The sequence below is a fragment of the Festucalex cinctus genome, chromosome 2 (assembly GCF_051991245.1).
Source record: "Festucalex cinctus isolate MCC-2025b chromosome 2, RoL_Fcin_1.0, whole genome shotgun sequence".
NCBI classification, from domain to species: Eukaryota; Metazoa; Chordata; class Actinopteri; order Syngnathiformes; family Syngnathidae; genus Festucalex; species Festucalex cinctus.
Genome location: NC_135412.1, coordinates 8,869,364 through 8,894,418, shown reverse-complemented (window position 1 = coordinate 8,894,418; position 25,055 = coordinate 8,869,364). Strand labels below are relative to the sequence as shown.

The window sequence follows — 25,055 nt, the reverse complement described above, 5'->3', positions numbered from 1 at the left end:
ATTCTATTTATAGTTCTGTATCGCACAAATTCATCTCACCAGTTCCTGTCACGCTCTGGACAGTATGGGCCCAATCATTTGTTCAAACCACTAAACGTGAGTTTTGATCTTTGATGCATGTGTGTACATACATAAAGGAACTTTATACTGTACATTGGACCTTGTACAATGCTTTGTTTATTGTTACATGCTAATTTTAGCATGTTATCGTGATCCCAGTGCAACAAATCAGATTCCATCTTTGCACTAAAACTGTTTCAATTTAGTTGTGCTCATATTTGAACTTTGCTTGTATAATTCCCCCACTGCAGTGGCCTTCTAAAGGATTATTATGTTATGAAATTATTTTCAATTCCAGTTCCTTCTGTCCACCAACTAGCATGGTTATATAACAATTTACAAGAAGAGTAATACTAGATTTAAATTAAAGGCATTGAAAGGGAGAAAGGATTACATTATAGGTCTGGATTATATGACACTTCAGGTATTTACTAAGTACTGTCTCAAATGTTCTCCAATTTCGATACTGTAAATATTTAGGATCGTATGCCTATGCCGGGAAACGTTTCTTGGGAGGAGCAATATGGCGGCCTCGTGGCTTCAAAAGTCTTGGATCAAATCAGTGGTTCGTCTTCTTCGCTGATTCTTCTTCTACGTGTTCCGTTAACTCCCTGTGGCTGTGCTACAGCACCATTCCACTCTTGGGATATATATTAGAGCTGTTAAACGTCCTCAGTGTCTTCTTTTGGACACTCACATGTCTTGAAATGTTTCTGTCTGTACAAGATTTGTTTGAGGGACGAAGCAGGCTTTGCTTCTTTTTGAACAGAGCCTATGTAGTCTCCTGTGTTTGTTCAGTCAGTGTTGGTGCATTGTTGTTGTAGGGCGTATAGTATTTTGTCCTGCTACATCTTCTAGCCAAGCCACAGCCAGACAGGTCAAGTCATCAGTCCAGCCACGGCAACCAGTCCAGTCACGTCCTGGCCAGTCACAGCGACCTGTCCAGTCATGACAACCTGTCCAGTCAAGCCATGCTATGTCGATCGCCGCATCATGTCGAGCCCAGTCCAGTTACATCAAGGCCAGTTACGTGCTGTCCACACTCGTCAAGTCATGGTTGTCTGCTCAACTCTTTCTTCTGTATTCCATTAAAGTTTTACATATTACACTTGATTCCTGTCTCACTGCTGTGCTTCCCTATATTTGGGTCCACCATCCCTCAACCACTCACGCCAAACGTGACATTGATTCCATGAAAGCGTAACTCAACAAGAAATTAGACTCTTGCTCCACCCTTCACTAAAACGGCGCTCAAAGTGGATGTTACCTTGCAAATTGAGCGTTGGGCATGGTTTGGCTGCGATTGATAGCAGCAGTGAAAACTACAATGTAAATAATGTCTATACTACGACAAGCTATGCTAAATAAACTAACCAAATGCTATACTAATAAATCACTAACCTGAAAATGGGTATAAAGATGTTTGCAAAACGCTAGGCATGTACGAGACATGTCACAATTTACAAGTGATGTAGTAACTATGACTTCTCGTGTAATGAGAGGACAAACAGGTTAATTGTGTTTATCCCAATGTTTAACCTTAAGATGGTACCAAACACATGGTTTTTGCCCCAAATTCAAGCTTTCAATAAACATACACTAACATGTCAAAATAATGATCAGGGCATGTAGACAGCACTAGTAGACTAGAATCCCTTTTACATTTTAAAAGCAAAAAAATAAAAAATAAAAGTTGATTTAGTGTTATGTAACTCTTTATTCAAACAAAGCTGAGGATGACATTATCAACAACAAAATATTGTGATATTTTTTTTTTAAACATTTTTTACTGCTTTTAATTGAAAGCGCTACATTAATAAAGATGACTTGAGTTCATATTTATCAGAGGGAAATTATATTTATTTAAAAAAAATTGTTTGCTCGATTGAGTGAATTCATATGTGTAAATCAATTATGCTGGATTCATGTATGTAAATCAATTAATCTACATTAAAATGTATGACCACCACATCGAGTTAAACATTAATCGTCCCTCTCCTCCTCAACCTTAAAAAAATGATAGGGAATTCACGGTGGGAAATGGAAATGAACATTGAAATTGCGAAGCGAAGTGTATTTTAAAGCTTGTGAGCGGGCGTCGTGACGACTAAAACGCCCACTCGAGCACCTGAGGGAAGGCGTCATCAACGCCGAGAGTGAAGGAGAGAGGCGATGGTGGCCTACGGGGAGAGGCTGTTCATGTTACGGGCTGTCCTCGGCTAACCTGAGTGAACTTGTCAGTGTAGCTGGATCCATGCACGTCTCTGTCGGAAAGCAAGCTCGGCTAGCTTTAGGTGGCTTTTGTCGTTTGGGGAATTATGGAGGACGACTGTGTGTGTGAGTACGACTCGACGTGGGACACAGAGAGTGACGGAGAGGACCCGACCGGAGATGATCAACCTCGTCGGTCGAGGACTCTTGTGTCGGTTAGTGGTTGTCTAAACTCAAATTTAAAGTCTGACTTGTCATTGTAAGGCCGTGGCGTTTATCTGGTTACTTGGCTAGACGTTGTTGTTGCTGCTGCATTTGGTGCAACGCAAATATTAGCTACCAGTTAGCTAGTTAGGCTAGGCTAGCTGGCTACTTAGGCTAGCGTACTAGTTTACTCCCTTGTGTCGTCTTGTGTCGGTGAGGATACAGTACCAGTACTTGAATCGTTTTGGGATGCATGTGGCGGTATTTGTTTTACATAGCTACGCTAGAGAAGAAAAAGACGATGGGTAACTGTCGTAGCATCTGACTCGAAAATTAAGTGCATTATTTGATTGGTTGAGCGTTTCATTTAGTTAATGTGATTCAAAACACAAAGAAATTGAAATGCTTCAATAAAAAAAATTAATGCTTAATAAATGTGCCGCGTACTACCGGTTGATGGTTTCAGAGTGTATATTAGAATTAGGAAGAAGTTCTAACTTATTTAAAACGCAGTGGTTATTTCTACCATGACCGGCAAGTCGCAAACTAGCATTATTTTGCCGTGAATTGCACGAAAACTACAAGTACAAAAAATGCTATAGTAGTGGGTAGAGCGCTCACCTCGAAGGAGCTAGTCACGGGTTCAAATACTTATTTACATCTTAATTTTATTTGTTTATTGAAGCCAGTCGGAAGTCTCAAACGAGCCCTTTTGTTTCACATGTTTATTGAAGAATTGAATCGTTATTCTAATGATGACGATGATTATTATTTTGCTACGTGTGTTCCGTAAAATCCTCCCTACTATCTTACGATGGCCTGGCGAGAGGTACAGTACTGTAAAACAAAATGAAAACTTATGCTAAGCATAATAACCATTTCCCAGCAGCCTATACATGACGCTAAAATAACATTCACGGCCAACCTACTTTTATCAAGGCAAAATAGCAGTTCACACCAGGCTAAGAATATATTGCAACAGAGATTGAACAATCAGTCGTTCACGGTGCAATAACTCTAGCAGGAGAGTTGCTGGTCATGGTGGGGGGGGGACACTGCCTAATGCCTATTTAAAACATGCCCCTTCACCTTCCCCCCGATTTATTTATTTTTTCCATGTTAGTTAAATGTTTGATGTGGTTTTATTGACTCCCCAATGGTGTTTCACAGCGGCATCACCCGCCCAGAAACATGAGGGCAGCAAAGGACATGCAAAACTACAGAAGAGGTTACCCTGTAAGTGCTCAACAGTTACTGAACACTCCAAACATCTGACTCTGTGTGGAACTCAAGTTGTGCGATTCTTTTCCTCTGTCAGAACCTTGCAGATGATGAGTGTTCAGAGGACAAAATGAACAACTTGCAGTTCTACCTCAATAAATTCCCCTCTGCACCTGATGGTATGATACTTAAATCAAACAATATCCTGGTGAAAGGTGGAATGATCCTGACATGTTTTTTCTTTGGTCTTACATGATACAGAGGTCTACATTGAATCCTTCCTCAAAGAATGGAAAAATGACTACAAAAGGTTGGAGAGGGTCCATTCGTACATTCAGTGGTATGTGCATTTTTTTCATTGCCAATTAGTTTGCTCAGTGCAGATGTGTGTGTGTGTGTATATACAAACACAAAGTAGTCAAAGCATTGCAACATTTGCCGATGTTTATACTAGGGCTGGTAAGTTTGGCTGGTCATGAGACTTATACTCATGTGTGACTTGTTTATATTAAAATTAGAGTTAATACTGGCACCCAGAATCTCTGTTCCCTAATCGTTTTGACAGCAGGGGTCGAGTTCCTGTTGGATTTCGAGCTTGCACTTCTAAATATGAAAAGGTTTTTCTTGTTAGTTAAAAATGGCTTAACTTTAACTAGAATCCCATATCGCATTGTGACCAAAGGTAGAATCATGGTGGCATTTTGTGAATTTTGGTGCTGTAAATAGTAAATCCTTTGGTGGCTTATGCCGCATACTAAAGTAGTGATGTGTAACACATTAGTTACCATGACTAGTCTACTACTACTACTACTACTACTACTGTATTTTCACGACCATAAGGCACACCATGTTACAATGCGCAGTCTCATTTATGGGTGCTATTTCTGTATTTAACACACTAGGCGCACCGCACTATTGGGCGCAGGCACGGTTAAACATCCATCCATTTTCTGAGCCGCTTTTCCCCACAAGGGTCAGGAGTGCTGGAGCCTATCCCATCTGGCTTTGGGCAGTAGGTGGATTACACCCTAAATTGGTTGCCAGCCAATTGCAGGGCACACATAGACGAACAACCACTCACAATCACACCTACGGACAATTTAGAGCGTTCAATTAACCCGCCAAGCATATCTTTGGAATGTGGGAGGAATCTGGAGTACCCGGAGAAAACCCACACAAGCACGGGGAGAACATGCAAGCTCCACCCAGGAAGGCCGAAGCCCGGACTCGATCTCACGTCCTCTGCGCTGGGAAGTGGACATGCTAATGGTTACACATACGCTAGCTCAAAACATATGGTAGCATGCTTTCACTTGCTAGCGTATCACCTGTAAATCTTTTGAAATTTTGATTATTTATTTATTCATTCATTTATGTATTTATTTATTTAATGATTTATTTTTGAGATCTTTACTATGATCACAAAGGAGGACATTTAATGGGGGTGATAATTTGCACAAATCGATATTTGGAACTGAATTATTTCCCTTAAAAAAGTTTTTTTTAGCCTTTTGATCTCCAAATAGTTTGAGAGACCGCTGTACAAATGATGTTCCAAATTGAATAAATCAAACAGTGAGGGCACCACACTCCCCCTCCCCCAACCAAAAATGTTTTTCACTGGTTAGAGGGTACTTGGTTGAAAAAAATTCTTCTCAGGGGGCACAACACTGAAAAAAGGTTGAGAACCACTCTAGGTTGCACTCATAAATGTTGAGCACGTGATATCTTCTTTCTGCTTTCATCAGGCTGTTCCCTCTCCGGGAACCAGGCGTCAACTACATGGCTTCTGAACTCACCAAGAAGGAGATTGAGGTGCGTGTCTCATAGTTGACGGTGAAGACTCCCACATCACTTAAACTTTAACTCATGTGTATTTGTTGCTCCGCAGGCCTTTAAGAGAAATGAGGATGCCAAAAGGAGACTCGTGGAGTCTTATGAACTCATGTTGGGTTTCTATGGTATCCGCCTGGTTAACAAAGAGATTGGCGAGGTGACGCGGGCAGAGAATTGGAAAGAGCGCTTCGGGAACCTTGAGCGGTAAAGCATCTAATATTGTCATGTCACGCAAATGGCCTCATATGAACTCTGAGTGCTCATTTCAGTTTCAACGGTCTCATCTCCAACAGGAACATGCACAACAACCTGCGCATCACACGCATCCTGAAGAGCCTGGGCGAGCTGGGCTTTGAGCACTATCAGGCCCCCCTCGTGCATTTCTTCCTCGAAGAGACTTTGGTCAAGAAGAACCTCAGCAGTGTTAAACGCAGCGTACTAGACTATTTTCTGTTTGCGGTTCTGGATAAACAAAAGCGCCAAGAGCTAGTGCGCTTCGCCTACCTTCACTTTGAGCCAAAGGATAAATTTGTGTGGTGTCCCAGAAAGATACAGAAACAGTTCAGGAAGGCAGAGAAACGATCGGAAGCTATTGGAAATGGAGAAGGTAAGGATGACATCTGCTCAAGTGCTAAAAGCAAAGATGGAGAAAAAGTTCACCTCAAGGAGGAGGAGCTGGATCATACTGGCAAGGCACAGAAACAAAATGAAACAAATAGAGACCAAATCAAACAACTTGAGACGTCCCCTCACCCAAAAGCAGATGAAATGACTGTTGGAAATGGCAATTCTTTGTCCAACCACAACAGTTTAGGGAACAGCACTGACTCAATTGATGAAATGGATCAGTCACCCACTCCTGACACTGAGAGCGTCAAAGCTGAGCCCAGTGCAGACATCAAGTCCAAACCTACAAACTGCTCACCGGACGCCATTCAAGAACCGGACAGTGTCATGCAAACAGACGAAGATATGAGCACAGAGAAGCCACCCAAAAAGAAGAGGGAAGATAACTCGCTCATGCAGACCAATGGCTCCACTGCAGACGTGAGTACCGGCCAGGCTGGCAGTGACACAGCCCCCGGCCAAATGAGCTCGCCTGCTCAAACGCCCCTTAAGACTTCAAAACACTCACCTTGCCTGTCATCAGGGAGGGAGGAAAAGATCCCCAGGACTGATTTTACTCAAGTGCCAGACAAAGAGGACAAAGGGTTGCACGCAAATGGTCGTGCCCGTGAAACACGGGATGACCTGACAACCGAGAAGGTGGAGGATGTCGACATGGAGTCAAACCCTTCTAATTTAGACCCAAACGTTGGTAATACATGAATAGTTATTACTTAAGGCCCAACTCTTCACTGAATTGGAGCTGCTGGGATTGTTCAATGTTGAGTGAAAACGCTATGACCACAGTCACTGTACATTTTGGAATCTGGCAGATTTCCAGGGTCGTTTACAGATCACCATTCCATTTAGAGACTGTCACTCTCAAGTCCTGCAAAAGTTGAATTATTCTTTAATCTTGAGGCTGCGTTCACACTCCAATTGTAACGGTGCTATGTAAAAATGTTTAATGAGCCTTTCGTGACACGTTACAGCTGGTAGAAATAGCTAAATGTAAAATATGTTCAACCAAGCAAACTGAATTTTTTGTGTTTTGTGACTATCCAGTCCAATCGGTTCACAACATAATGTATTTTTTTGGGGGGGTCAGGTCAGCGGAGGGGAAATGCTTGTGTGAGCACTAGTGAAGTGGCACAAATGTGTGCAGCATGTGTCACCTGGACCGGCATATAGGACGACGAGTGTGAACACAGCCAGAGTCTAGTCGGACCAAGTACAGAAAGCCTCACTTGAGTTTGAATGCACTGCATGAATGACGTTTTCATGACATATTTGGCAGGTAGACACTGAAATGGTGACCAGTTAAATGTGCAGTTTCTGTGGGGTTTTTTTTCCCCCTGTTAGACTGATGTGATTAAAATACAAATTGCCACGACATGGGTACCACTGCAAAAAAAAAAAAAAAAATATGCCTTTGCAAATATGATAATGCTATCAGACAATACATGTGGTAAGTGCACTGTTCTTGTAATGTGTTGACCTTATTTTGCCACCAGAGCGGCAAAATACATTGAACTTGGGTTCACAATTGCCCCTGTTCAAACAAATGTTAGGGAGGCGTGCATTGCTTCAGTTAATGTCTCTTTCAGGATTGGGAACACTCACATCATCCCTGTATTAGAACGTGACATGCTTGATGCAGCACAAGTTTACACCAGTGTGAATTACAACCACAGTGCTACGCATATTTGTTCAAGGAAGACCTCTTTGTCAAAGACGAGCATCATGATCTTTGTAAAGGTAGAATTGTTTATGTAGTTCTTGTCTTGGATATGATTGGATTTTGCATGTGTACCTAATGTGGCTCACAAAGTTGACCTACTTTGTAACCGTGAAAATAGAGCATAAGTTGAAAGACAAGGAATTTATGTAGAAAGTAAAATGACTTTCCTAGGTTCATTTAATTTCTTTACAGAATATATAAAGTACTAATAATTTAAATGAACAAAATGCTCTACACCTTTTTTTGAATCATTCTGAGATGTTTTTGCACTGAAGAATTCAAGTTTTGTGTTTCCTTTTGCTGCAGGCCATTTTTGTGTTAATGCTGAACCCACACATTCTTTGACTGATTGCCACCAATGTTATCCTTTAGTATTATTGTCAGCTTTCACAATTGTGCGAATTTGAATTTTGGACAAGTCTTGCCAAAAAATGTGATGGACTGCTTGATTGTATTGAGAATATGTGTTTGTCTTTGCATCAGAATTGGTAAAGCTTAGCTCAAATCGGTATTTTGATTCTTTGTATTTTGGAATCTGTTTGCCAGAGTGCTTGTTCTTTTTCCCCTCAGCACTTGCACTTAAGTTGTGGATATGATTGATTTAAAATGTCATTAAAATACAATTTGTGTTCTTTCTATGTGACTTCTCCAACTGAAAACCTGTCTAAGAGCTGAATAAACACATTTTCTGACACATTGATAAGAACTGCTATTTCTATGTGGCTAAAATATTGTGGACAAAATATTTAACTCAGAGCTGCAGATGAAATTTAACAAATTCAGCAGCATTTCTAATGTCAGAGTATTAATCAATTTATTTTACAATGATGCACATGGCAAGCTGTTCCTCTTTGGTACCCGACTCACTCAAATCTCCACAGGGGTATTAAGTTTGTTTCTGTTACCACAACAGATGGGATATTAAACAATCATAATGTAATGGAAGTGTCCAATGGGTGGAAAAAGTATGAGCCCTTGGGATTTTTCATTTTCTGCATCAATTCATTATTTATGGTATGATCATTTAAATCACAAGATTAATTGAAAGTTTTGTGTAGATAACTGAGGGCGCGTGGCTGTCTCAACCAAGTTCATTCAAACCAGTGTTAAATGGTTGTGAGCACGAACCATGATTTTGGGGTCGGTTAGTTGTGCCACATTTCTCCACTTTTTTGATGACTTTTCCATGGTGTGTTAGTGTTTTTCTTTTCTTTTTAAAAAAAAATTTTGTCTTCATGTTTTTCTGCCAGCTTGCCAAGACTGATCAAGAACAATATAAGTTTATCTTCTGACTTGAAAATAGCGGTGATGGAGAAATAACGCGGAAACAAAAGCGCTGTGTTGAAGATGTCAATCACTGCAAATCTGTCTTGTGGTTGGTCAAAGCGCAACCCTTTGGCTCCGCCCACTCGACAAATAGTCCCAACTATCGCTGTTGGACTTTCTCCGTACTCCTCGTCAGGTGTAAAGTGCCAATTCTTCCTCACCCCCCTCACCCGCGGCAACTCGAGTCCAGACTGAGTTCAGCCCCTTCCTACTTTCTGGAGGTTCGGGTTTATCTGGAAGCTATTCAGGGACGTTATTCAGGAGCTGCGCGCGTTCAAGGGAACGAAGGTTCGGTTGGACTCCTTTGGGGGGGTGAGCGAGCCAGGACCGGCGACTTGGTTTGGACCTTTTTTTTCCGCGTGAAAGCTGAGCTGGGAAGTGAGCTGGGAGGCATGACGACCTTCTCGGCTCTATGGGTGCTTTTACTGTGCCAGCTTTTGACATCCTCTTCTGGCCAGGTAGGCTTTCATCAGTGGTCCATTGATAAGCAACAGCTGTCATTTTTCCTAAGAAGCCTGTTATGGAGGTGTTAGTAACCAACATGAAAACGGTGTGTTATTTACTCCCAGTCACTCGGTCTTTTTGTGCAGCGTAGTTAGGTTCCCTATGTGGCAAGTGTGCAGCCTAATCACCTCATATTATTATTTATGCACATTGCCCCTGCATTTGATTGTTACATCTGTATTTTAACAACAAATTATGTTTGAAATAATGTATTTGAATCAAGATGACCATGATGATGATTTGGTGGGGAAATATGTTCTTGTGAAATCAGTTAAAATTTGAAATGAATGCAATTCATAATGAAAGGAACACATCCATTTCCTATGAGATATGGAATACACAGTTTTTTGAGTGACATAAAATGATGTGATGTGCCAGATCTTATCCCCCTGACCATGAATTTGACATTATTATTATATTTAAAGTAAGTATACATTAATTCAGGTGTGTCCAAACTATGGCCTAGGGGCCATTTGTGGCATGCCAACCATTTTTCAGTGGCCCGCGGCATATGATAAAAAAAAAAAACTCTATTTGTATAGTTGGTGGAGACTACCACTGCTAATATTTAAATCATTTTAGATTTTCTATGAAAAGATACAATTGAACTATTGACAAGAAAAATGGGAACATTTATCTTCCTAACACTGAGGTTAATAGTTGGTAATTAATTTTTAGACGCAAAAATTGTTTCTCCGAATTGTGAACCTATTAGATTAATTAATTAACTGCTTTAAAAATGTTATTTAAAATATTTATCTCATCTCATTTTACAATATATGTTTTCAAAGTAACTGCAATATATAAACAATAGACAATTGCTTGACTGATTATGGTGCAATTTAATGAACTAAAGTTGAAAATTTTTAAAGCAGCCCTTGCATCCTTCGATTTTTTTGGATGTGGCCCTCAGAGGAAAAAGTTTGGACATCCCTGCATTGATTGCATGAATGTGATATGGTGGTTCTGGTGCAGTTGCCAGATTTTGTTCGTGTTTTTCTTCAACCTGTGGAATGTACAGATTGTGTGGCGTGCACACAATGCCACCTCTGTTCACTCAGACCAACACACAAGCTCAGTGGACAAATCCACACTGAATTCATGGATTCAATGTTTTTTTCTCATTTAATCTTTCCTGACTGCATTGTTTAGTGTTTTAAAGTGCATTTATGTCTTGTTTCTCTTGCACAACGATGGCACTAAAGTTACATCAACTTTTTATTACTTGAAAATGAATTGTGCTGCATGGTGACACCTTGTATGATGCTCCGTTTATCTTGCATTGCAGAGGCCTGGGCCACGAGGAGCCACTGGGGCAGTAGGGCCGCCAGGGCCCCCTGGACGGGACGGCATTGATGTGAGTTGACCTTTGTCTCTAACAGTCATCGGCCCCTGTGAGCAAATGAAAAACATGGTGGATTTTTAGCAGGTTCATGTCGGCTTCGAGACAGGATTCCTAAACATTCAAAACATATAGGGCCTATATTAGAAAACGTTTTTCACGTTTGCAGGATAAAGACGTGCATTCTTGGTCTCTTAAAGATTTTGTCACTGTGGCCCCTCCCACATCCCCACCCACAATTATTTCATGCCAATAATGGCAGGCAAGAGCAATCAAGGTTTGGTGTGCATCTACTTACTTGATGGACAACTTATCTAATAGTTTGTATGAGTTATTATTTACAGTTGCCCCATTTTGTAAAGTTCTCGATTACCTTCCCTTGTGGACAGTACTGTACACTATGATTATTGGCACAAATTATGTGAATGTGCCCTTGTAAGGCAAAGTGAGAATATTTTATTTGGAGATATTTTCGTTCCAGCAGTGGGGTGAAGGCACACAGAGGATCTATTCATGCATTCCCCAGCTGTGTGCGACTAGCCAGAGTTTCACCTCACACCTCCTCCCTGCACCTTCAGTCCCCTCCATCAAAACCAGCGGAGGGGTTTGATCATGTGACCATTTTAGCTTTGTTTGTTCTTCCCCCAAAGCCATGTAGAAACGTATCATACATTCCCTGTGATGTTTTTTTTTTTTTTTTCCCAAAGGGAAAAAAGTAATGAAATGCATACATATACTGTATCCTTGATATGTCTGCTAATTACAGGGCAAGCCCGGACCTCCTGGAATGGCGGGGAAAGCAGTGAGTATTTTAATAATGTTGTTATTAAATGTGTAGTGCCTCACAGTTTGCATGTTTATCACTTGCTTGTGTGGGATTCCACAAACATGCCATGTCCATCAGTGTGGTCATGTGTGTGAATTAGGGATAGACGGACAATCGGCCAGGCCAGTTATCAATATCGGTACTGGCCTTTTTTTTTATTTTATTTTTTAAAATCTGACGAACGATAAAATGTAACTGTAAGACCATTTTAATCTCAGGGAACTATTTATTTAAATTTTCAGTTAACTTTATAAGAGATGCTGATGACCCTGGAAACCTTCTGAACCATTTCTTTTTGTTCAACATTAAAACAAAGAAATGTGAAAGTTTAAGATTTCAGATATTTTTTAATTTTGGGTTATGGTATTTACTTGTTTAAGTTTCCATTTTTAACTTCCAACTTTTTAAGATGCCGGGGGTGCTGGAGCCTATCCCAGCTGGCTTCGGGAAGTAGGCGGGGTACACCCTGAACTGGTTGCCACCCAATCGCAGTGAACATTTTATTGTCTAAGATAAAAAATAAATAAATAAAAAACTACATTTTGAAAAGTCTGAGAAATTATTCAATAACCATGCTTTAAGTGTTTTCAACAAAGTCAAGATTTGCATTTGTATTTATTTAAAAAAAAAGAAAAAAAGACCACAGTTTTTTTTGTTTTTTTTGTTTTTTTTAACTGAAAATGAGTAACAGCGCCAAATATTGGTTATGACTACTAAGAATTGGCATCGTATAGGCCCTGAAAAAAGTGAGATTGGTCCATCTCGTGTGAATGCTTGTAACTGTGCGCTTTGTAGTTGACTGGCAACCAGTACCCCTCCGCTATCCCTCCAACCTGTGTGTCGCTCCCCCCAAATCAGTTGGATTAATCTCCAGCTCAAACTGGGACCCTAAAGGGGATAACATGCAAAAACAAACAAACACATAATACTGTGTTGATAACGTGTTTTCCCATACTGCTATTCTATTATTATTTTGAATTTCTCTCTTAATTAATAGTCCAGCCTACCTTTCATCTTACCACCAATGAAATGTTTTCAAAAGAAAACAAATTTGACAGACTGACTACAAGGGATGTAACGATATCCAAACATCACGATACGATATCACGATATGAAGATCGCGATACGTTAATTATCACAATATTGTGGCGATATTTCAAAAAGATCACAATATTGTAAAAAAGAGAGCTCATACTAAAAAAAAAAGCACAATATTGTGCTTTTGTACATAATAGAAATGCATATAAACCATCTACAATCGCTAATAACAATATTGAGGCACTTGCTTGGTAATGCAAGCACACATTATCGTTTCACAAGCACATTAGGTTCCCCTCATCTGACTATTAGCATAGATTTTAAACATAGAAGGCCAAAACATCCCTAATGAAAATTAAATTGCACTAATAAACTAGACACTAGAGGGTGCTAGAACTGCACAAATGGAAATCAACCTGACTTTTTTAACAGTTGTGTTCCTTTTAAATATTGTGAACATGACGACGACGATATTGTGGCAGTTTTAATATCACGATATCACAATATTGCCCTTATTGTGACATCCCTACTGACTACCCTATTTCACCAAGCAAAAAATAATAACAATAATTATTTGTTTTTACAGTGCATGGCCCCCAAGTCTTCAACTAAACATTCAATGTATATTTAGATATTTGCTGATGCTCTATTTGTTGCAGGGCCCCAAAGGAAAAGCAGGAATACCAGGAGTCGCAGGAAAACCAGGCTTGCCAGGACTTCCGGGGGTGGATGTAAGTCAAGTGCCTCAAATCAGCACACCACCTGTGTTGTTCTCTCAGAATGAATCCTTTACATTTTTCTTTCTGGCATGAATCAGAATCAGTCTTCTTTTTCTCAAGAATGTCTGCTATCCCAACAGAATATGCAAAGTGATGAAATCCATCTTTTCTTCAGGGTCTGACAGGTCCTGATGGTCCCCATGGGAAGGACGGACCGGCAGGAGAGGCGGTAAGTCTGTCTTGTGTGCTGTTGATACGTTTAGGGAAGATGAATTCAGCTATATCTGCAGGTTATATGAGGATGAAGGTATGGTGCCTGCATGACCTCCGTCAAGCGAGATTTGTCAAGTGGGCTCAGCCTTGTGGTCTGAACACTTTTAATGAGGGGTCAGAATCAGCTTTATTTCTCTAATCCATCCCGGAATGTGAATTCCTCCCCCATCGTTCTGAGGGTGACAAACCTATATTTGTTTTCCACATTTTATAATGACACCCACACGCATTATGAATGTAAAAGAAATGATATTGAAGTAAAATGCTCCAAATCTTCTTTCAAAGATTCAACCTCCCCCAGTAATCTAGCTAATTAGTAAACCCTAATGAGGACGCTTGTCCCCAGTTGCTCATTGCTGCCACATTATGCACATTGTGCATTAGCAAAACAGTAGAGCACGCTGATTACTGCACGCAAATATAGTGCTCTGACTCATCACAAAACAAGAGAGCAACTGAAGTCACATCGCATCTGTTTGCGAGGAATGCAGTGAAGCGAAGTGTTAACATCTTTGCGATTATTTGGACTCTTGCCTTTCCAAATACAGATGTTAGGGGGTTAAATAAAAAATAAAAAAACAGTAAGAAGAGGTTGGGGGAGCACAGTCAATTTTGTACACTACATTTTACTCTATTTAAAGAGTCTATTTCGTCCCACTCTAAACAGAGTAAAATTTATACTTGGAAGAGTGTAAAATATTCAGAGTAAATTTTACTCAAAATATTTTCACTTTGTACGAGAGAATTTGCCTAAAAAATAAAATTGTAGAGATTTTAGAGACAACTATTAAAGATTTTTCACTGAGTAAATATTGCAGGGAGACATTTCAACCAAATTTTGCAAATTTATTGAGTTATTTTTTAAAGTAAAGTCACTCAAGAGTTGAGGAACAAACCCACAAACTTCAGGTCGGCGGACAGCCAGTGTGCCACCTGAGCAATGCCGCTCCTACTGTGTTTTAGTATATCACTTGTGTCAGCTGGAATCTTCGTACCTCCAAGACCAAAAACGATGGTCTCATTATGGATATTAGCAAGCAGTGGGAGTGGCATAACTCAGGTGGTAGAGTGGTCATCTTCCAAAATGAAGGTCGTGAGTTTGTTTGCTTTTTTTTTTTTTTTTAATAAACTACTAAAATATACCAAGAAAAAAATCCTTCTAAAATGTACTTAAAATTTCTGAGTGGAAAAATTTTACTAGGTTTTTGTTATAGGATAGGCCAATTCTCTTGTGCACAGTAAAACATGCTTTGAATACAATTTATGCTGAATATTTTACTCATTTCTATATGTAAATTTTACTCTCTTTAGAGTGGGACCAAATAGAGTATTTTTAGAGTAAAATGTACTCTACAAAATTTATTGTGTGGGGGTGAGGTCTTTTTTTTTTTTTGCAATAGATGTCGAATGATGTGGGGTAATACAATTACCCCAATCATTGCCTATGTTTACATGCCTACGTTTACATGCAGTCAATATTCGGGTTAGGATCAATACTGGCATACAGTAATTTGATACAGGAATTATACAGTCATGTTAGAGAAGTTTATCTTAAATTTTCCAAAGTTACAAGTGATTATTTTTTTTAACAAATTAATCACACACTTTTGCCATAATTAATCACATTTTCAACTAGTATATTATGTGAAGGTTGCAACAGTTATTTACTTAAGTAAAATCTGGGAATTAATGTGCAATCATCAAATACAAAGTATATTTTGTAGCGCTGTCAAAGTTAATGCCGTACAACTAATATGGTACTTAAATTTGGCTTAGCAAAATGTGTAAATTATTTTTAATTTCTCCAAAGAGCCATTGAACAACTTTTAAAATTAAAACTACATAAAAGTCTGTCTTCATGCCAATCTGAATTGGCTGCAAGTAAAGTGAGTGAAGGTCAGCTGCCACAGAAAATTGAAATTCATCTCCAAAGTTAATGCTTTTACTTTGACACCCCTATCACAGCAAAGCATCAGCCATATTTTCATATTGTGTTAAGACTTCAGAATAAACTACTTTATTTGGTCATAAATGCCGCATTGCACAATTTCAAGTGACTGATTCAGATGATCACACTTTTTTGCTTCTCCCTCCGCAGGGAGACCCCGGACCTCCCGGCCCACCTGGACCTGCTGTAAGTACCCCAACATAACATCAAACTCCACCAGCATTGCCCTGACTGACACGATTTAAAACAGAATTTGTGCCGGTAATACTTATTGTATTTCCCGTAGGGCAGAGGGAGATCAGGAGCTTCCGTAAGTTAAAAACATTTTAATACTTTTGTTATGTCCAAGAATGTATTTGTTTCAATCGTGGAAGAATATACTCACTGCCTGTCCTCTTTTGATAGAAGCCACATATAATGTGTTTTGTTTGTAGGGTTTACCCGGGACCAACGGGTTGCCAGGTGGAGTCGGACCTCAGGGTGCTGTGGTGAGTTTCTGTCTGATATCCTCAATTTGAGCTCCTGCCGTCATCGGGGTGGAGCGTCATCCACTCAATCTTTACATATGTGAAACATTGGAGAGTGTTCCACATTACGACACATGCGAGACAAGATGAGACATCGAAGGTGACTGGAATGTCCTTTTATCTTACCAGGGTGCTGAGGGTCTTCCAGGGCTTCCCGGACCTCCTGGTCCTGATGGGCCACCTGTAAGTGCAGTCAAAAATAGTGCTGCTATCATAATACTGTTGCATCATTATTTATGTTGCATGAAAACAACAAGTCTTGCTTTTCCAGGGTCTTCCTGGTACTCTTCACGATCTCACTGGTGACCTTCTGGTGAGTATGCAATGATGCATGCACCTGAATGAGCTGCATAAAGAGCGAGTTCATTAGTGGTTTTTGTATACAGTGTCCCGCCATTTGCCCCCCTGGACCACCTGGACCTCCAGGGATGCCAGGATTTAAGGTGACTATTTATGAGTGCAATTGCAACTCCCTATAATCAATCGCCTGTCACTTAATGTTGTGAGTATTCTTATAGGGTCACACAGGCCATAAAGGAGACAAGGGAGAAGTTGGGAAAAATGGAGAGAAGGTATGATATATGGCACAACTGTCCAAACTCTTTTACTGCCACGCGTTATCAAAAAACAACCCCCACAGTGCCAGACGATTTTGAGTATTTTAACTCATCTTTCAAGGCAAACAGAATATTGTGTGCTTTTACCACGTATGCAATGTGAGTAGCAACTGAAAGCTCGCATTCCATTCTTTCATTAGAAAAAAAAGTATGTTTCTACCTTATTTCGTTCATGAGTAATAATCACCATTTGAAAATAGGTAATATGAGTGACATTGAGCGAAAATTGAAAAGATAAGGAGAAAACAAACTTTTTGCGAAAAGATACATTTTCTCCACAACAGTGACTTTGACACTAATATTTTTTGTTTAGTGACGCTCTGTGGATTAGGTTTAATGTGACAAAGGCTTTGATTATTATTCACATCATCCTTGAAAACGTTCTATTTCATCAGATTTCATTAGATTCCGTCATGTTTCTTTTTAATTCCATACACCAGCAGCCCATTGAAAAGAGATACAATGCTGCCATCTGCTGGCCATAGTTATTGGGTGTTTTTGATTCCACAACTCATTGACCATGCAGCGCTGCACTTTCCATTGATTAAAAAAAAAAAAAAAAGTAGTTGCCGTCATTTAACGTTTATGGCGTTATACATCATGATTTTAGTCATCGTTATTAAACGTTTTTGGCAGTTAAAGATGATTCCGACTTGTTGTTTTAAGTGTCTGGTTTGTCTTTAGGGTGACGCCGGTCCTCCTGGTCCGCCAGGTTTTCCAGGCACAGTTGGCCTGCAGGTGAGGTCATTTCAAAATCGCAATTTTTACAGGACTCTTTGTCAACGACTGTCTCAGCATGTTGCTTGGATATTTTCCAGGGCCCACGCGGTCTAAGAGGTGTGCCGGGTCCGATGGGATCCGTGGGAGACAGAGTAAGAAAACGGAACTGATTCAACTTCACTGGGAAAAACGTGTATGTCCTCTGCTATAATTCTCTTGTTTGTGTGTAGGGTCTGCCAGGGTTCAGGGGCAAACCTGGCATCGTCGGCATCATTGGAAAGACAGTGAGTCTCTCTTTATATCTGAAACGCTTGGAAGAAAATGAGATAACGTTTGGGTCATATTCCACAGCCACAATTAAACTCTGGTCCCATCAATAAATAGCTGTTTGTGTTTCTTCTGATTCATCCAGGGTGATACTGGAGAAAGGGGTCCGCAAGGTTTCAGAGGTCCCAAAGGAGAAATTGTGAGTCAAGGATTTGGAGTTTGGAAGATCTTCATTTATCATATATGAACTCCTTCACTGCCAGACCAGTTCAAATGGATTTTTGACGTCTATCGCCGTCAATGGCACTGAATGTGTTAAACATGCATATGTGCTTTGAACAGGGTACAATTGGTCTGAAAGGAGCTGTTGGTGGCGCTGGACCCAAAGGGGAGCCCGTAAGTGACCACCTGATGAAAATGCATTTTTACATGATCCATAAAAACACAGCAAAGGAATTGTTAAGTCTGTCTGATCGCCTCACAGGGAATTCCTGGCAGAGATGGCAAAGATGGCACACCAGGAATGGATGGCGAGAAGGTAAATTTGACAGTTTTGGCCTCTTGACAGAGACCAGCGAGCCACAGTCTGATTACTTATGACTGATCTTACAGTCACAGTTTGTGTGTTTGGTTAGGGTGATGCTGGACGCCATGGGGTAGTTGGAGAAAAAGGACCAAATGGACTTCCTGTAAGTTGCAATTAGACTTGGTTGTGCGTCCTCTTGAACATACCATATGCCTAAAACAAATTCACCGTGAATGTGTTTTGCTCCACAGGGTCTACCAGGAAAGGCTGGTAGCAAAGGATCCAAAGGAGAAGTTGTAAGCTTGAAATACAAATGCAAGCCTCCGAAATGTAAGTATTAGGAAGAACTATGCAAAACATCTCTCTCTCTCCTCAGGGCGATCAGGGAAAGTCTGGGGAGACGGGACCTTCTGGAGAGCCAGGTATTCCTGTATGTATCTGGTGGGCAGATCCTGAATCTCTCCGACGTGTTGCTCAATTCCATTTTGAACAATGCAGCATCTGGTTTCGCAACACTTTCATGTCTAACCACAGGGTGACATTGGTGTACCAGGAGAGAGAGGCATAGCAGGACCCAGAGGAGTAGCGGTAAGTCTGTGCCCATACGCCCATCAAATGCACAACATTCAAAGTCACTCTGTAATATTGTCAAATTGTGGAAACCTTGAAGAATCTTTATAATCTTATTTATTTATAGCAGTTCAGGGTGTAGCCTGAATACTGGGACAAGATGAATTTTAAACGTGTGGAAAGTGACTGTCCTTAAAAAGAGGAATGGCAATGTATCAAATGTTAGTAAGCAGCTCTGCTACAGATTGAGAAGTCGGCGGCTGTGGAGTCAGTATAAATAGACTGTAGGAGGTATTCATACCGGTAGATCCGTAGACAAAGAGGTCTTTGTGCTTGCATAAGACCCTGAGCGATGAGAGAAAAGCATAGCAATTGATATATGAATCACATCTCATATCATTATTATGTCAATATAGCATACTTCGTCTGATTAAGAAATATTTTAATCACAATGTGATCAGTCTTTATTAGGCAATGTGTTTTTTCCTGCAGGGAGGCATTGGACCTGCGGGCAGCCCAGGACCTCAAGGGGTCAAAGGTTTCCAGGTAAACCCCATCAGCGTTTTTTTGTTGTTATTGTTACATGAATGGATATTATCAGCCATTTTCATGTCCCGCAGGGCAGCACAGGAACTTTGGGGGATCCAGGTCTTCCAGGTCCAACAGGAATCCGGGGACAGTTTGGCGAAAGAGTGAGTCCGTCAAATACCCCCGGCTGACATCAAAAATCACCAGTAGCATATATCTCAATATTTGTCTTTAGAAATATCAATATGAATGCCAAAAGGAGTTCTGACTGAAGGACTGAACAAAGATGGTCTTTATATCGCTTCCCCTTCCCCACAACCTGCTGCCCACCTCTGCAAAAAAAAAAAAAAAAAAAAAAAAAAAAAAAAAAAGCATCCTACCCCTCCCCGGCCCACTTCATCTCCTACCCTCTTGCACAAATGTCTCCACATTGCTCTCATTGATGTTCTGTCCCCCCTCACCCCCACCCACAACCTCACAGGGGCCAGTTGGAGCTTCGGGACCGAAAGGAGACTTGGTACATATTTTCAAGTTCAAGCTGGTCATGCTTAACAAAGCCTCAGCTCAACTCTTGTTTTAGTCTGCCTGTTTTATTGTGCTATTAGGGCAGATGTATGAGAGTGACTGTGTGATGTCGTGTTGTTATGTAGGGAGTAGCGGGAAGCGACGGCTTACCTGGAGAGAACGGAGAACCTGTAAGTATCCTCGCCAAATGTCGCACGTATAATTATTAGAACGCCACTTACATCCTGTTTATCTGTTATTTACAGGGCCATTTTGGACCTGTTGGACAAAAAGGAGAGGTGGGTTGCATTCATTTGGATTTCTACAGCCAACCTTCGCACCCCAATAAAAGTGAAGAGCGTATAACTGTTATGTTCGTGGTCTGCCGGTTGCCTTGCTGTCATTTATGCAGTCATTGCACTTTCTGCCTCACATTCCAGGTTTAATGGGATTAATTAGAGGCAGGCATTGTTTCTTCAGCATCATTGACTGCCTAAATGGCACAAGGAAGAGATGAGTAGCATGAAGGTGCAGCACAATTTGTGGGATTACAAGCACGGCATTGATGAGTTTCATGTTCCGAGATTCTTTTTTTTTTTCGTTTTGTCGTTATATTGACTTAGCACTTAATGTAAAAATGCAAGTCATTTTAAAGTGTTTATTGGAAACAGGCAGGGAAGCGAGGAGAACTGGGACCTAAAGGTGTCACGGGGCCACAAGGAGAACTTGGGGCAAGAGGGCCCCCGGGAAAACCCGGATTAATGGGCTTCCAGGGAGAACAGGGTCTTTCTGGGATTGCTGGAAAGACGGGTGTACCTGTAAGTGTTTCATTTGAGAGATTAACAAACAAAACAATTTGTCCATAATCAAATCTCGCTCTTGTGTTTTAGGGTAAACTAGCGAGTGAGCAGCACATCAGAGAGTTGTGTGGCTCCATGATCGATGGTGAAGATCCACATTCAAATTCATTCTAGTCTCGAAAGAAATGTAAGATGGGAATTGACTGTCTGATGGCCCGCAGATCAAATTGCACAGCTGGCCGCCAATCTCCGCAGACCTCTGGCACCGGGGATGGTGGGCCGACCCGGACCTTCCGGACCTCCAGGACAGCCCGGAGTTGCCGGCTCCATCGGCCACCCGGGTGCCCGCGGACCTCCGGGATACAGAGGCCTGCCGGGAGAACTCGGGGATCCTGGTACCAGAGGTATGACCGTTGAAAACAGGTAGGATCGTCACACCTTGACATATGAGTGAGCTTCAGATAGGGCGACACTCGGTTACACTTGTTTACTGAACAGGACAAACAATAAAGCACACAAACACAAAATGAAAATTGTCACAAGGAACATGATGACAGGCGTTCCTATATTTGGCGCTGGTTGCTAAGCAACCGAACAGTAAGTGGTTTGGGCCATTATGTTCCGCAATCGCCTGACCTCACTCACTAGGCCACGCCCCTTAAAGGCACATGTCATCATGAATTTCAGCCTGTTTACCTTTTTTTTTTTTTTCTTTTACATTATTTTATTCTGTTTTTATTAGGGCTGTCAAAATTAGTTCGCTAATTTTGAGTTAATTTAAACTTCCTTTAACATGTGATTAATGACCGCCCCCGACTTGGATAGCCTGTAATGGAGGAATTTCAGTCGCAACGCAGCAGACACGTGCACGTCAAAATTTAGCAGTAATACTGCTGGGGTTAAGTTGTAGTTTACGATTTTAAAAATGTGCAGAATGTCACACGTTGCTTCATGTTAAAGATTAAATAGCTCTTAATATGAAAAGAAAAATGCACTGAGCTGTCACCAACGTCTTACAAATGTAATTATGCCATCTGGTGGCAGAAAATGACTTCAATACAAATCAATATCACACTCGTTTTTTTTACAGTACATCTTTTTAATTTTAACTCAATTTTATGAATTATTGTGAATTTAATGTATCAATGACTAAAAGATGCAGCCATATTTCTATCAATTTAACATTTTTCCACATTTGTGTTAACTAGAGTATGATTACTTAGAAAAAAATTTATTGTACATTTTATTGTACATTTACAACAGATATAAAATGTGCGATTAATTGTGTGTTAACTATTGAAGTCATGCGATTAATTACAAATTTTAATCGCTTGACACCCCTAGTTTTTATATATTTATTTGATAATAGATAGAAAAATGGATAGGTTGCATAAGGAATAGCTCGATCTGAAACCATTGCTGGAGTAACCTGAATAATTAGATGACAAAAAAATAAAAAAGGTTGGAGCAAAATCTCTGTCTCGAGGCTTTATTATCTACCTACCCGCATTCTGTGCTCTGCTTTAAATGCGGTTTTTCTCAGTTTATATATTGAAAAATAAATATTAAATAAACAAATAGGGCGGCACGGTGGATGACTGGTTAGCACGTCCGCCTCCCAGTTCTGAGGGCTCTGGTTCGAGTCCAGGCTCCGGCCTTCCTGGGTGGAGTTTGCATGTTCTCCCCGTGCCTGCATGGGTCTACTCCGGTCCGCGGTCGCCACAGTATAGTAGTAAGCCACAAGATGGCGCCCAAGCCAGGCTAATCTAAACTGTTGAAAATGATTTGCTGCTCACTTTGTTGATGTTAAAGTAAAGATTTTGGGGGTCCAAAGGTTCGGCCAGCAGTTTGCAGCAGTTTGTTTCTGCAATGTCAATACAGAACAAATGAAACTCCTAAGTCAAGGTACAAGTGTGCTGTAGTTGTAAGAAGCAGGTGCTCATCTGAACGTTGCCTTTTTTGACAACAGGTGATGTTGGTGAGCAGGGTGACAAGGGACCCATCGGCAAAGCAATCGAGGGCCCCGTTGGAGACCAAGGATACCAAGGTACAGTTCTGACATCATCAGTTGAGAATTGCAAGGCTACCTTTCAATTCAGTGTGATTATATAGCACCACTATTCAATACATGTTATCTTGCGTCGAGATAACAGTGGAAAGTGAATCTGTCACAACCAAACAAATCGACAAAAACGTCATAATAACTGTATATTTCTTTCACAGGTCTTCCAGGAGTCCCAGGGATTGTGAAAGATGGCCGCGATGGTTCCCCTGGAGACCCAGGTGAGCCTGGAGAGCATGGCAGGGTAGGTAGGACTGGGCACCAAGGAACTCCTGGAATCTGTGATACATCAGCCTGTCAAGGAGCATCAGTTGCCGGGAAAGCATCAAGCCTGAAAAACTATTAAACATTTCCTGCCACTTGTCGCCATCCCGACCAACAAGAAAAAACGGTGGGGGAAAGGGAGGAAAGGATGGAATTAAAGACGAGGGTGGTAAAAAAAAAAAAAAAATAACCTCTTTATTTGAATATGCATATTACAAGTTGGAAGCGAAACGTCGACAGCTGTGACATTTTTGAGAGCAGATGAACATCCAACAACAAGTGACAACAATGGCAGCAACTGAGAAAAAAAAAAAATCCGGCTGTCGTCCATAAATGAGGTGGACGCATGGACAACATTTCAGCATTCCCTCCAATTATTATCACGGAAGACTTTCAGACTTTGAACAAGTGGGGAAAAAAAAAAAAAAAAGTGTTTTGTGTATAAAAACCTTGTACATGTTGTCCTTGCCCCCATTTCTATGGTCTACTCCGACAACATCAACGGTGAGTAAAAGCAATGTGGCCCATTGATGTCGATCGCAGGTGTTACGTCAGCACACAAGCGTTTTGTTTTAAATGTGCAAATAGGTGCACTGGGCCTTTGTAAAGCCGCAACAAAAAAGCTGTAGAAAAAAAAAAAAAAAAGATTCATTTTTTTTCTTGGGCTGTTTGGGTGGGGCGGGTGGGTGTCTGGGGGTTGTATTAATTTTGTTTCATAATGTTGAATCTCTCGAATCAAATGCCAAATAAAACTTGTGGATGAAGAAATCAGACATTGTAAAATAAATTCGGTAATCTTAGGTGTTCTTTTCTCTTTTTTGGACAGTGAACTCTGCATTGACCACATCCACTATGTACTGGCGGTGCTGTAACTATTACATAAACAATTAAAGACTATTTATTATTTGTGGGTGACTGTTGTATGTACACTTGATAGCTGATACAGCGACATGTTGTAAGAACAAATAAAGCCACTTTTCCGTAAAACCTTACTGTGTACATATAAAGTGGAAGGTGTGCGTTTCAGATGGCAGCAACGGGCGGAATCCAATTCACGGAAAAAAAACAAGCCAATGTATCAATAGTCACAATATTCACTAATGTGTGCAACTGCAACACAGTTTAACTCCATAGAACAAACTTGGGGATAATGAGACTGAAACAACACAAGCTGAAGACGTGTTTGAGGTCACCCCCCCCCCCCATTCCGAGTGGAATATTGACATTCCTGGCACTGGCTTAGAGAGGAGCAGGATTGCAGATGAGTCAACCTACCAACAGTGTCAGACATCATCAGTTAGTTGTAAACATAAACACTGTCATATGAGATCGAGATTGCAGTAAGTGCTTAGTTCTGGGACCAGGTTTGTGTCACTTTGGACAAAAATTCTTCTCTTTGGCAAGGCAATAGACTTTAACCTGCTACTCCTTGACACCACAGCCCCTCCCTGGGAAAACAACCGACAACCTCCTTATATCTCCGACTACATTTACTCGCTCACATTTTCGCCATTGCTCCAAGCTCTGCCCTGAGGGATTTCAGATAGGTGCAGTTTTTCCTCACTGTGGAGAGGGTGTCAGTTTATTTAGTTTCCAATCAACCTGTTGATCTGTGGAATGTTCCAATAGGTGTTTTCTGAGCATTCCTAACGTCTCCCTCTTTTGTTGCTTTGTCCCAAAATTCAAATTGAAACAGTATTTGCAAACCATAAATAAAGTTAATCAAATTTGGATGTGTCGGGTAAGTGACGTAGAAAATAGTTTAACAACATTTGTAAATCATTTTAATGTCTCAACATCACTGGAATTGGGGTT

General features: G+C 40.7%; 2 protein-coding genes across 3 annotated transcripts; both read left to right on the top strand.

Annotated features, from left to right (window-relative positions):
• The first annotated feature begins 2,155 nt into the window (after nucleotides 1-2,155).
• Nucleotides 2,156-8,575, top strand: ogfr (opioid growth factor receptor). Its single transcript, XM_077512689.1, has 7 exons — nucleotides 2,156-2,486; nucleotides 3,646-3,711; nucleotides 3,794-3,875; nucleotides 3,958-4,036; nucleotides 5,445-5,511; nucleotides 5,588-5,736; nucleotides 5,826-8,575. The coding sequence occupies exons 1-7, from the start codon at nucleotides 2,379-2,381 to the stop codon at nucleotides 6,859-6,861; spliced, it is 1,587 nt and encodes a 528-aa protein (XP_077368815.1). The 5' UTR covers nucleotides 2,156-2,378; the 3' UTR covers nucleotides 6,862-8,575.
• Nucleotides 8,576-9,328: 753 nt separating this feature from the next.
• On the top strand, nucleotides 9,329-23,582 carry col9a3 (collagen, type IX, alpha 3). 2 transcript variants are annotated; one of them, XM_077512687.1, is made up of 32 exons: nucleotides 9,329-9,663; nucleotides 10,998-11,066; nucleotides 11,818-11,853; nucleotides 13,575-13,646; nucleotides 13,810-13,863; nucleotides 16,006-16,041; nucleotides 16,142-16,165; nucleotides 16,290-16,343; nucleotides 16,512-16,565; nucleotides 16,654-16,695; nucleotides 16,769-16,825; nucleotides 16,901-16,954; nucleotides 17,684-17,737; nucleotides 17,818-17,871; nucleotides 17,950-18,003; nucleotides 18,132-18,185; nucleotides 18,329-18,382; nucleotides 18,471-18,524; nucleotides 18,622-18,675; nucleotides 18,764-18,808; nucleotides 18,889-18,942; nucleotides 19,047-19,100; nucleotides 19,575-19,628; nucleotides 19,703-19,774; nucleotides 20,092-20,127; nucleotides 20,261-20,305; nucleotides 20,381-20,413; nucleotides 20,786-20,932; nucleotides 21,005-21,059; nucleotides 21,136-21,318; nucleotides 22,884-22,961; nucleotides 23,138-23,582. In XM_077512687.1, exons 1-32 carry the CDS (start codon nucleotides 9,598-9,600, stop codon nucleotides 23,320-23,322), a joined length of 2,037 nt encoding a protein of 678 aa, XP_077368813.1. In that variant the 5' UTR covers nucleotides 9,329-9,597; the 3' UTR covers nucleotides 23,323-23,582. The 2 variants fall into 2 exon arrangements, with proteins under 2 accessions (XP_077368813.1, XP_077368814.1); XM_077512688.1 differs by lacking the exon at nucleotides 9,329-9,663 and having other exon boundaries at nucleotides 11,029-11,066; nucleotides 16,147-16,165.
• The last annotated feature ends 1,473 nt before the right edge of the window (nucleotides 23,583-25,055 follow it).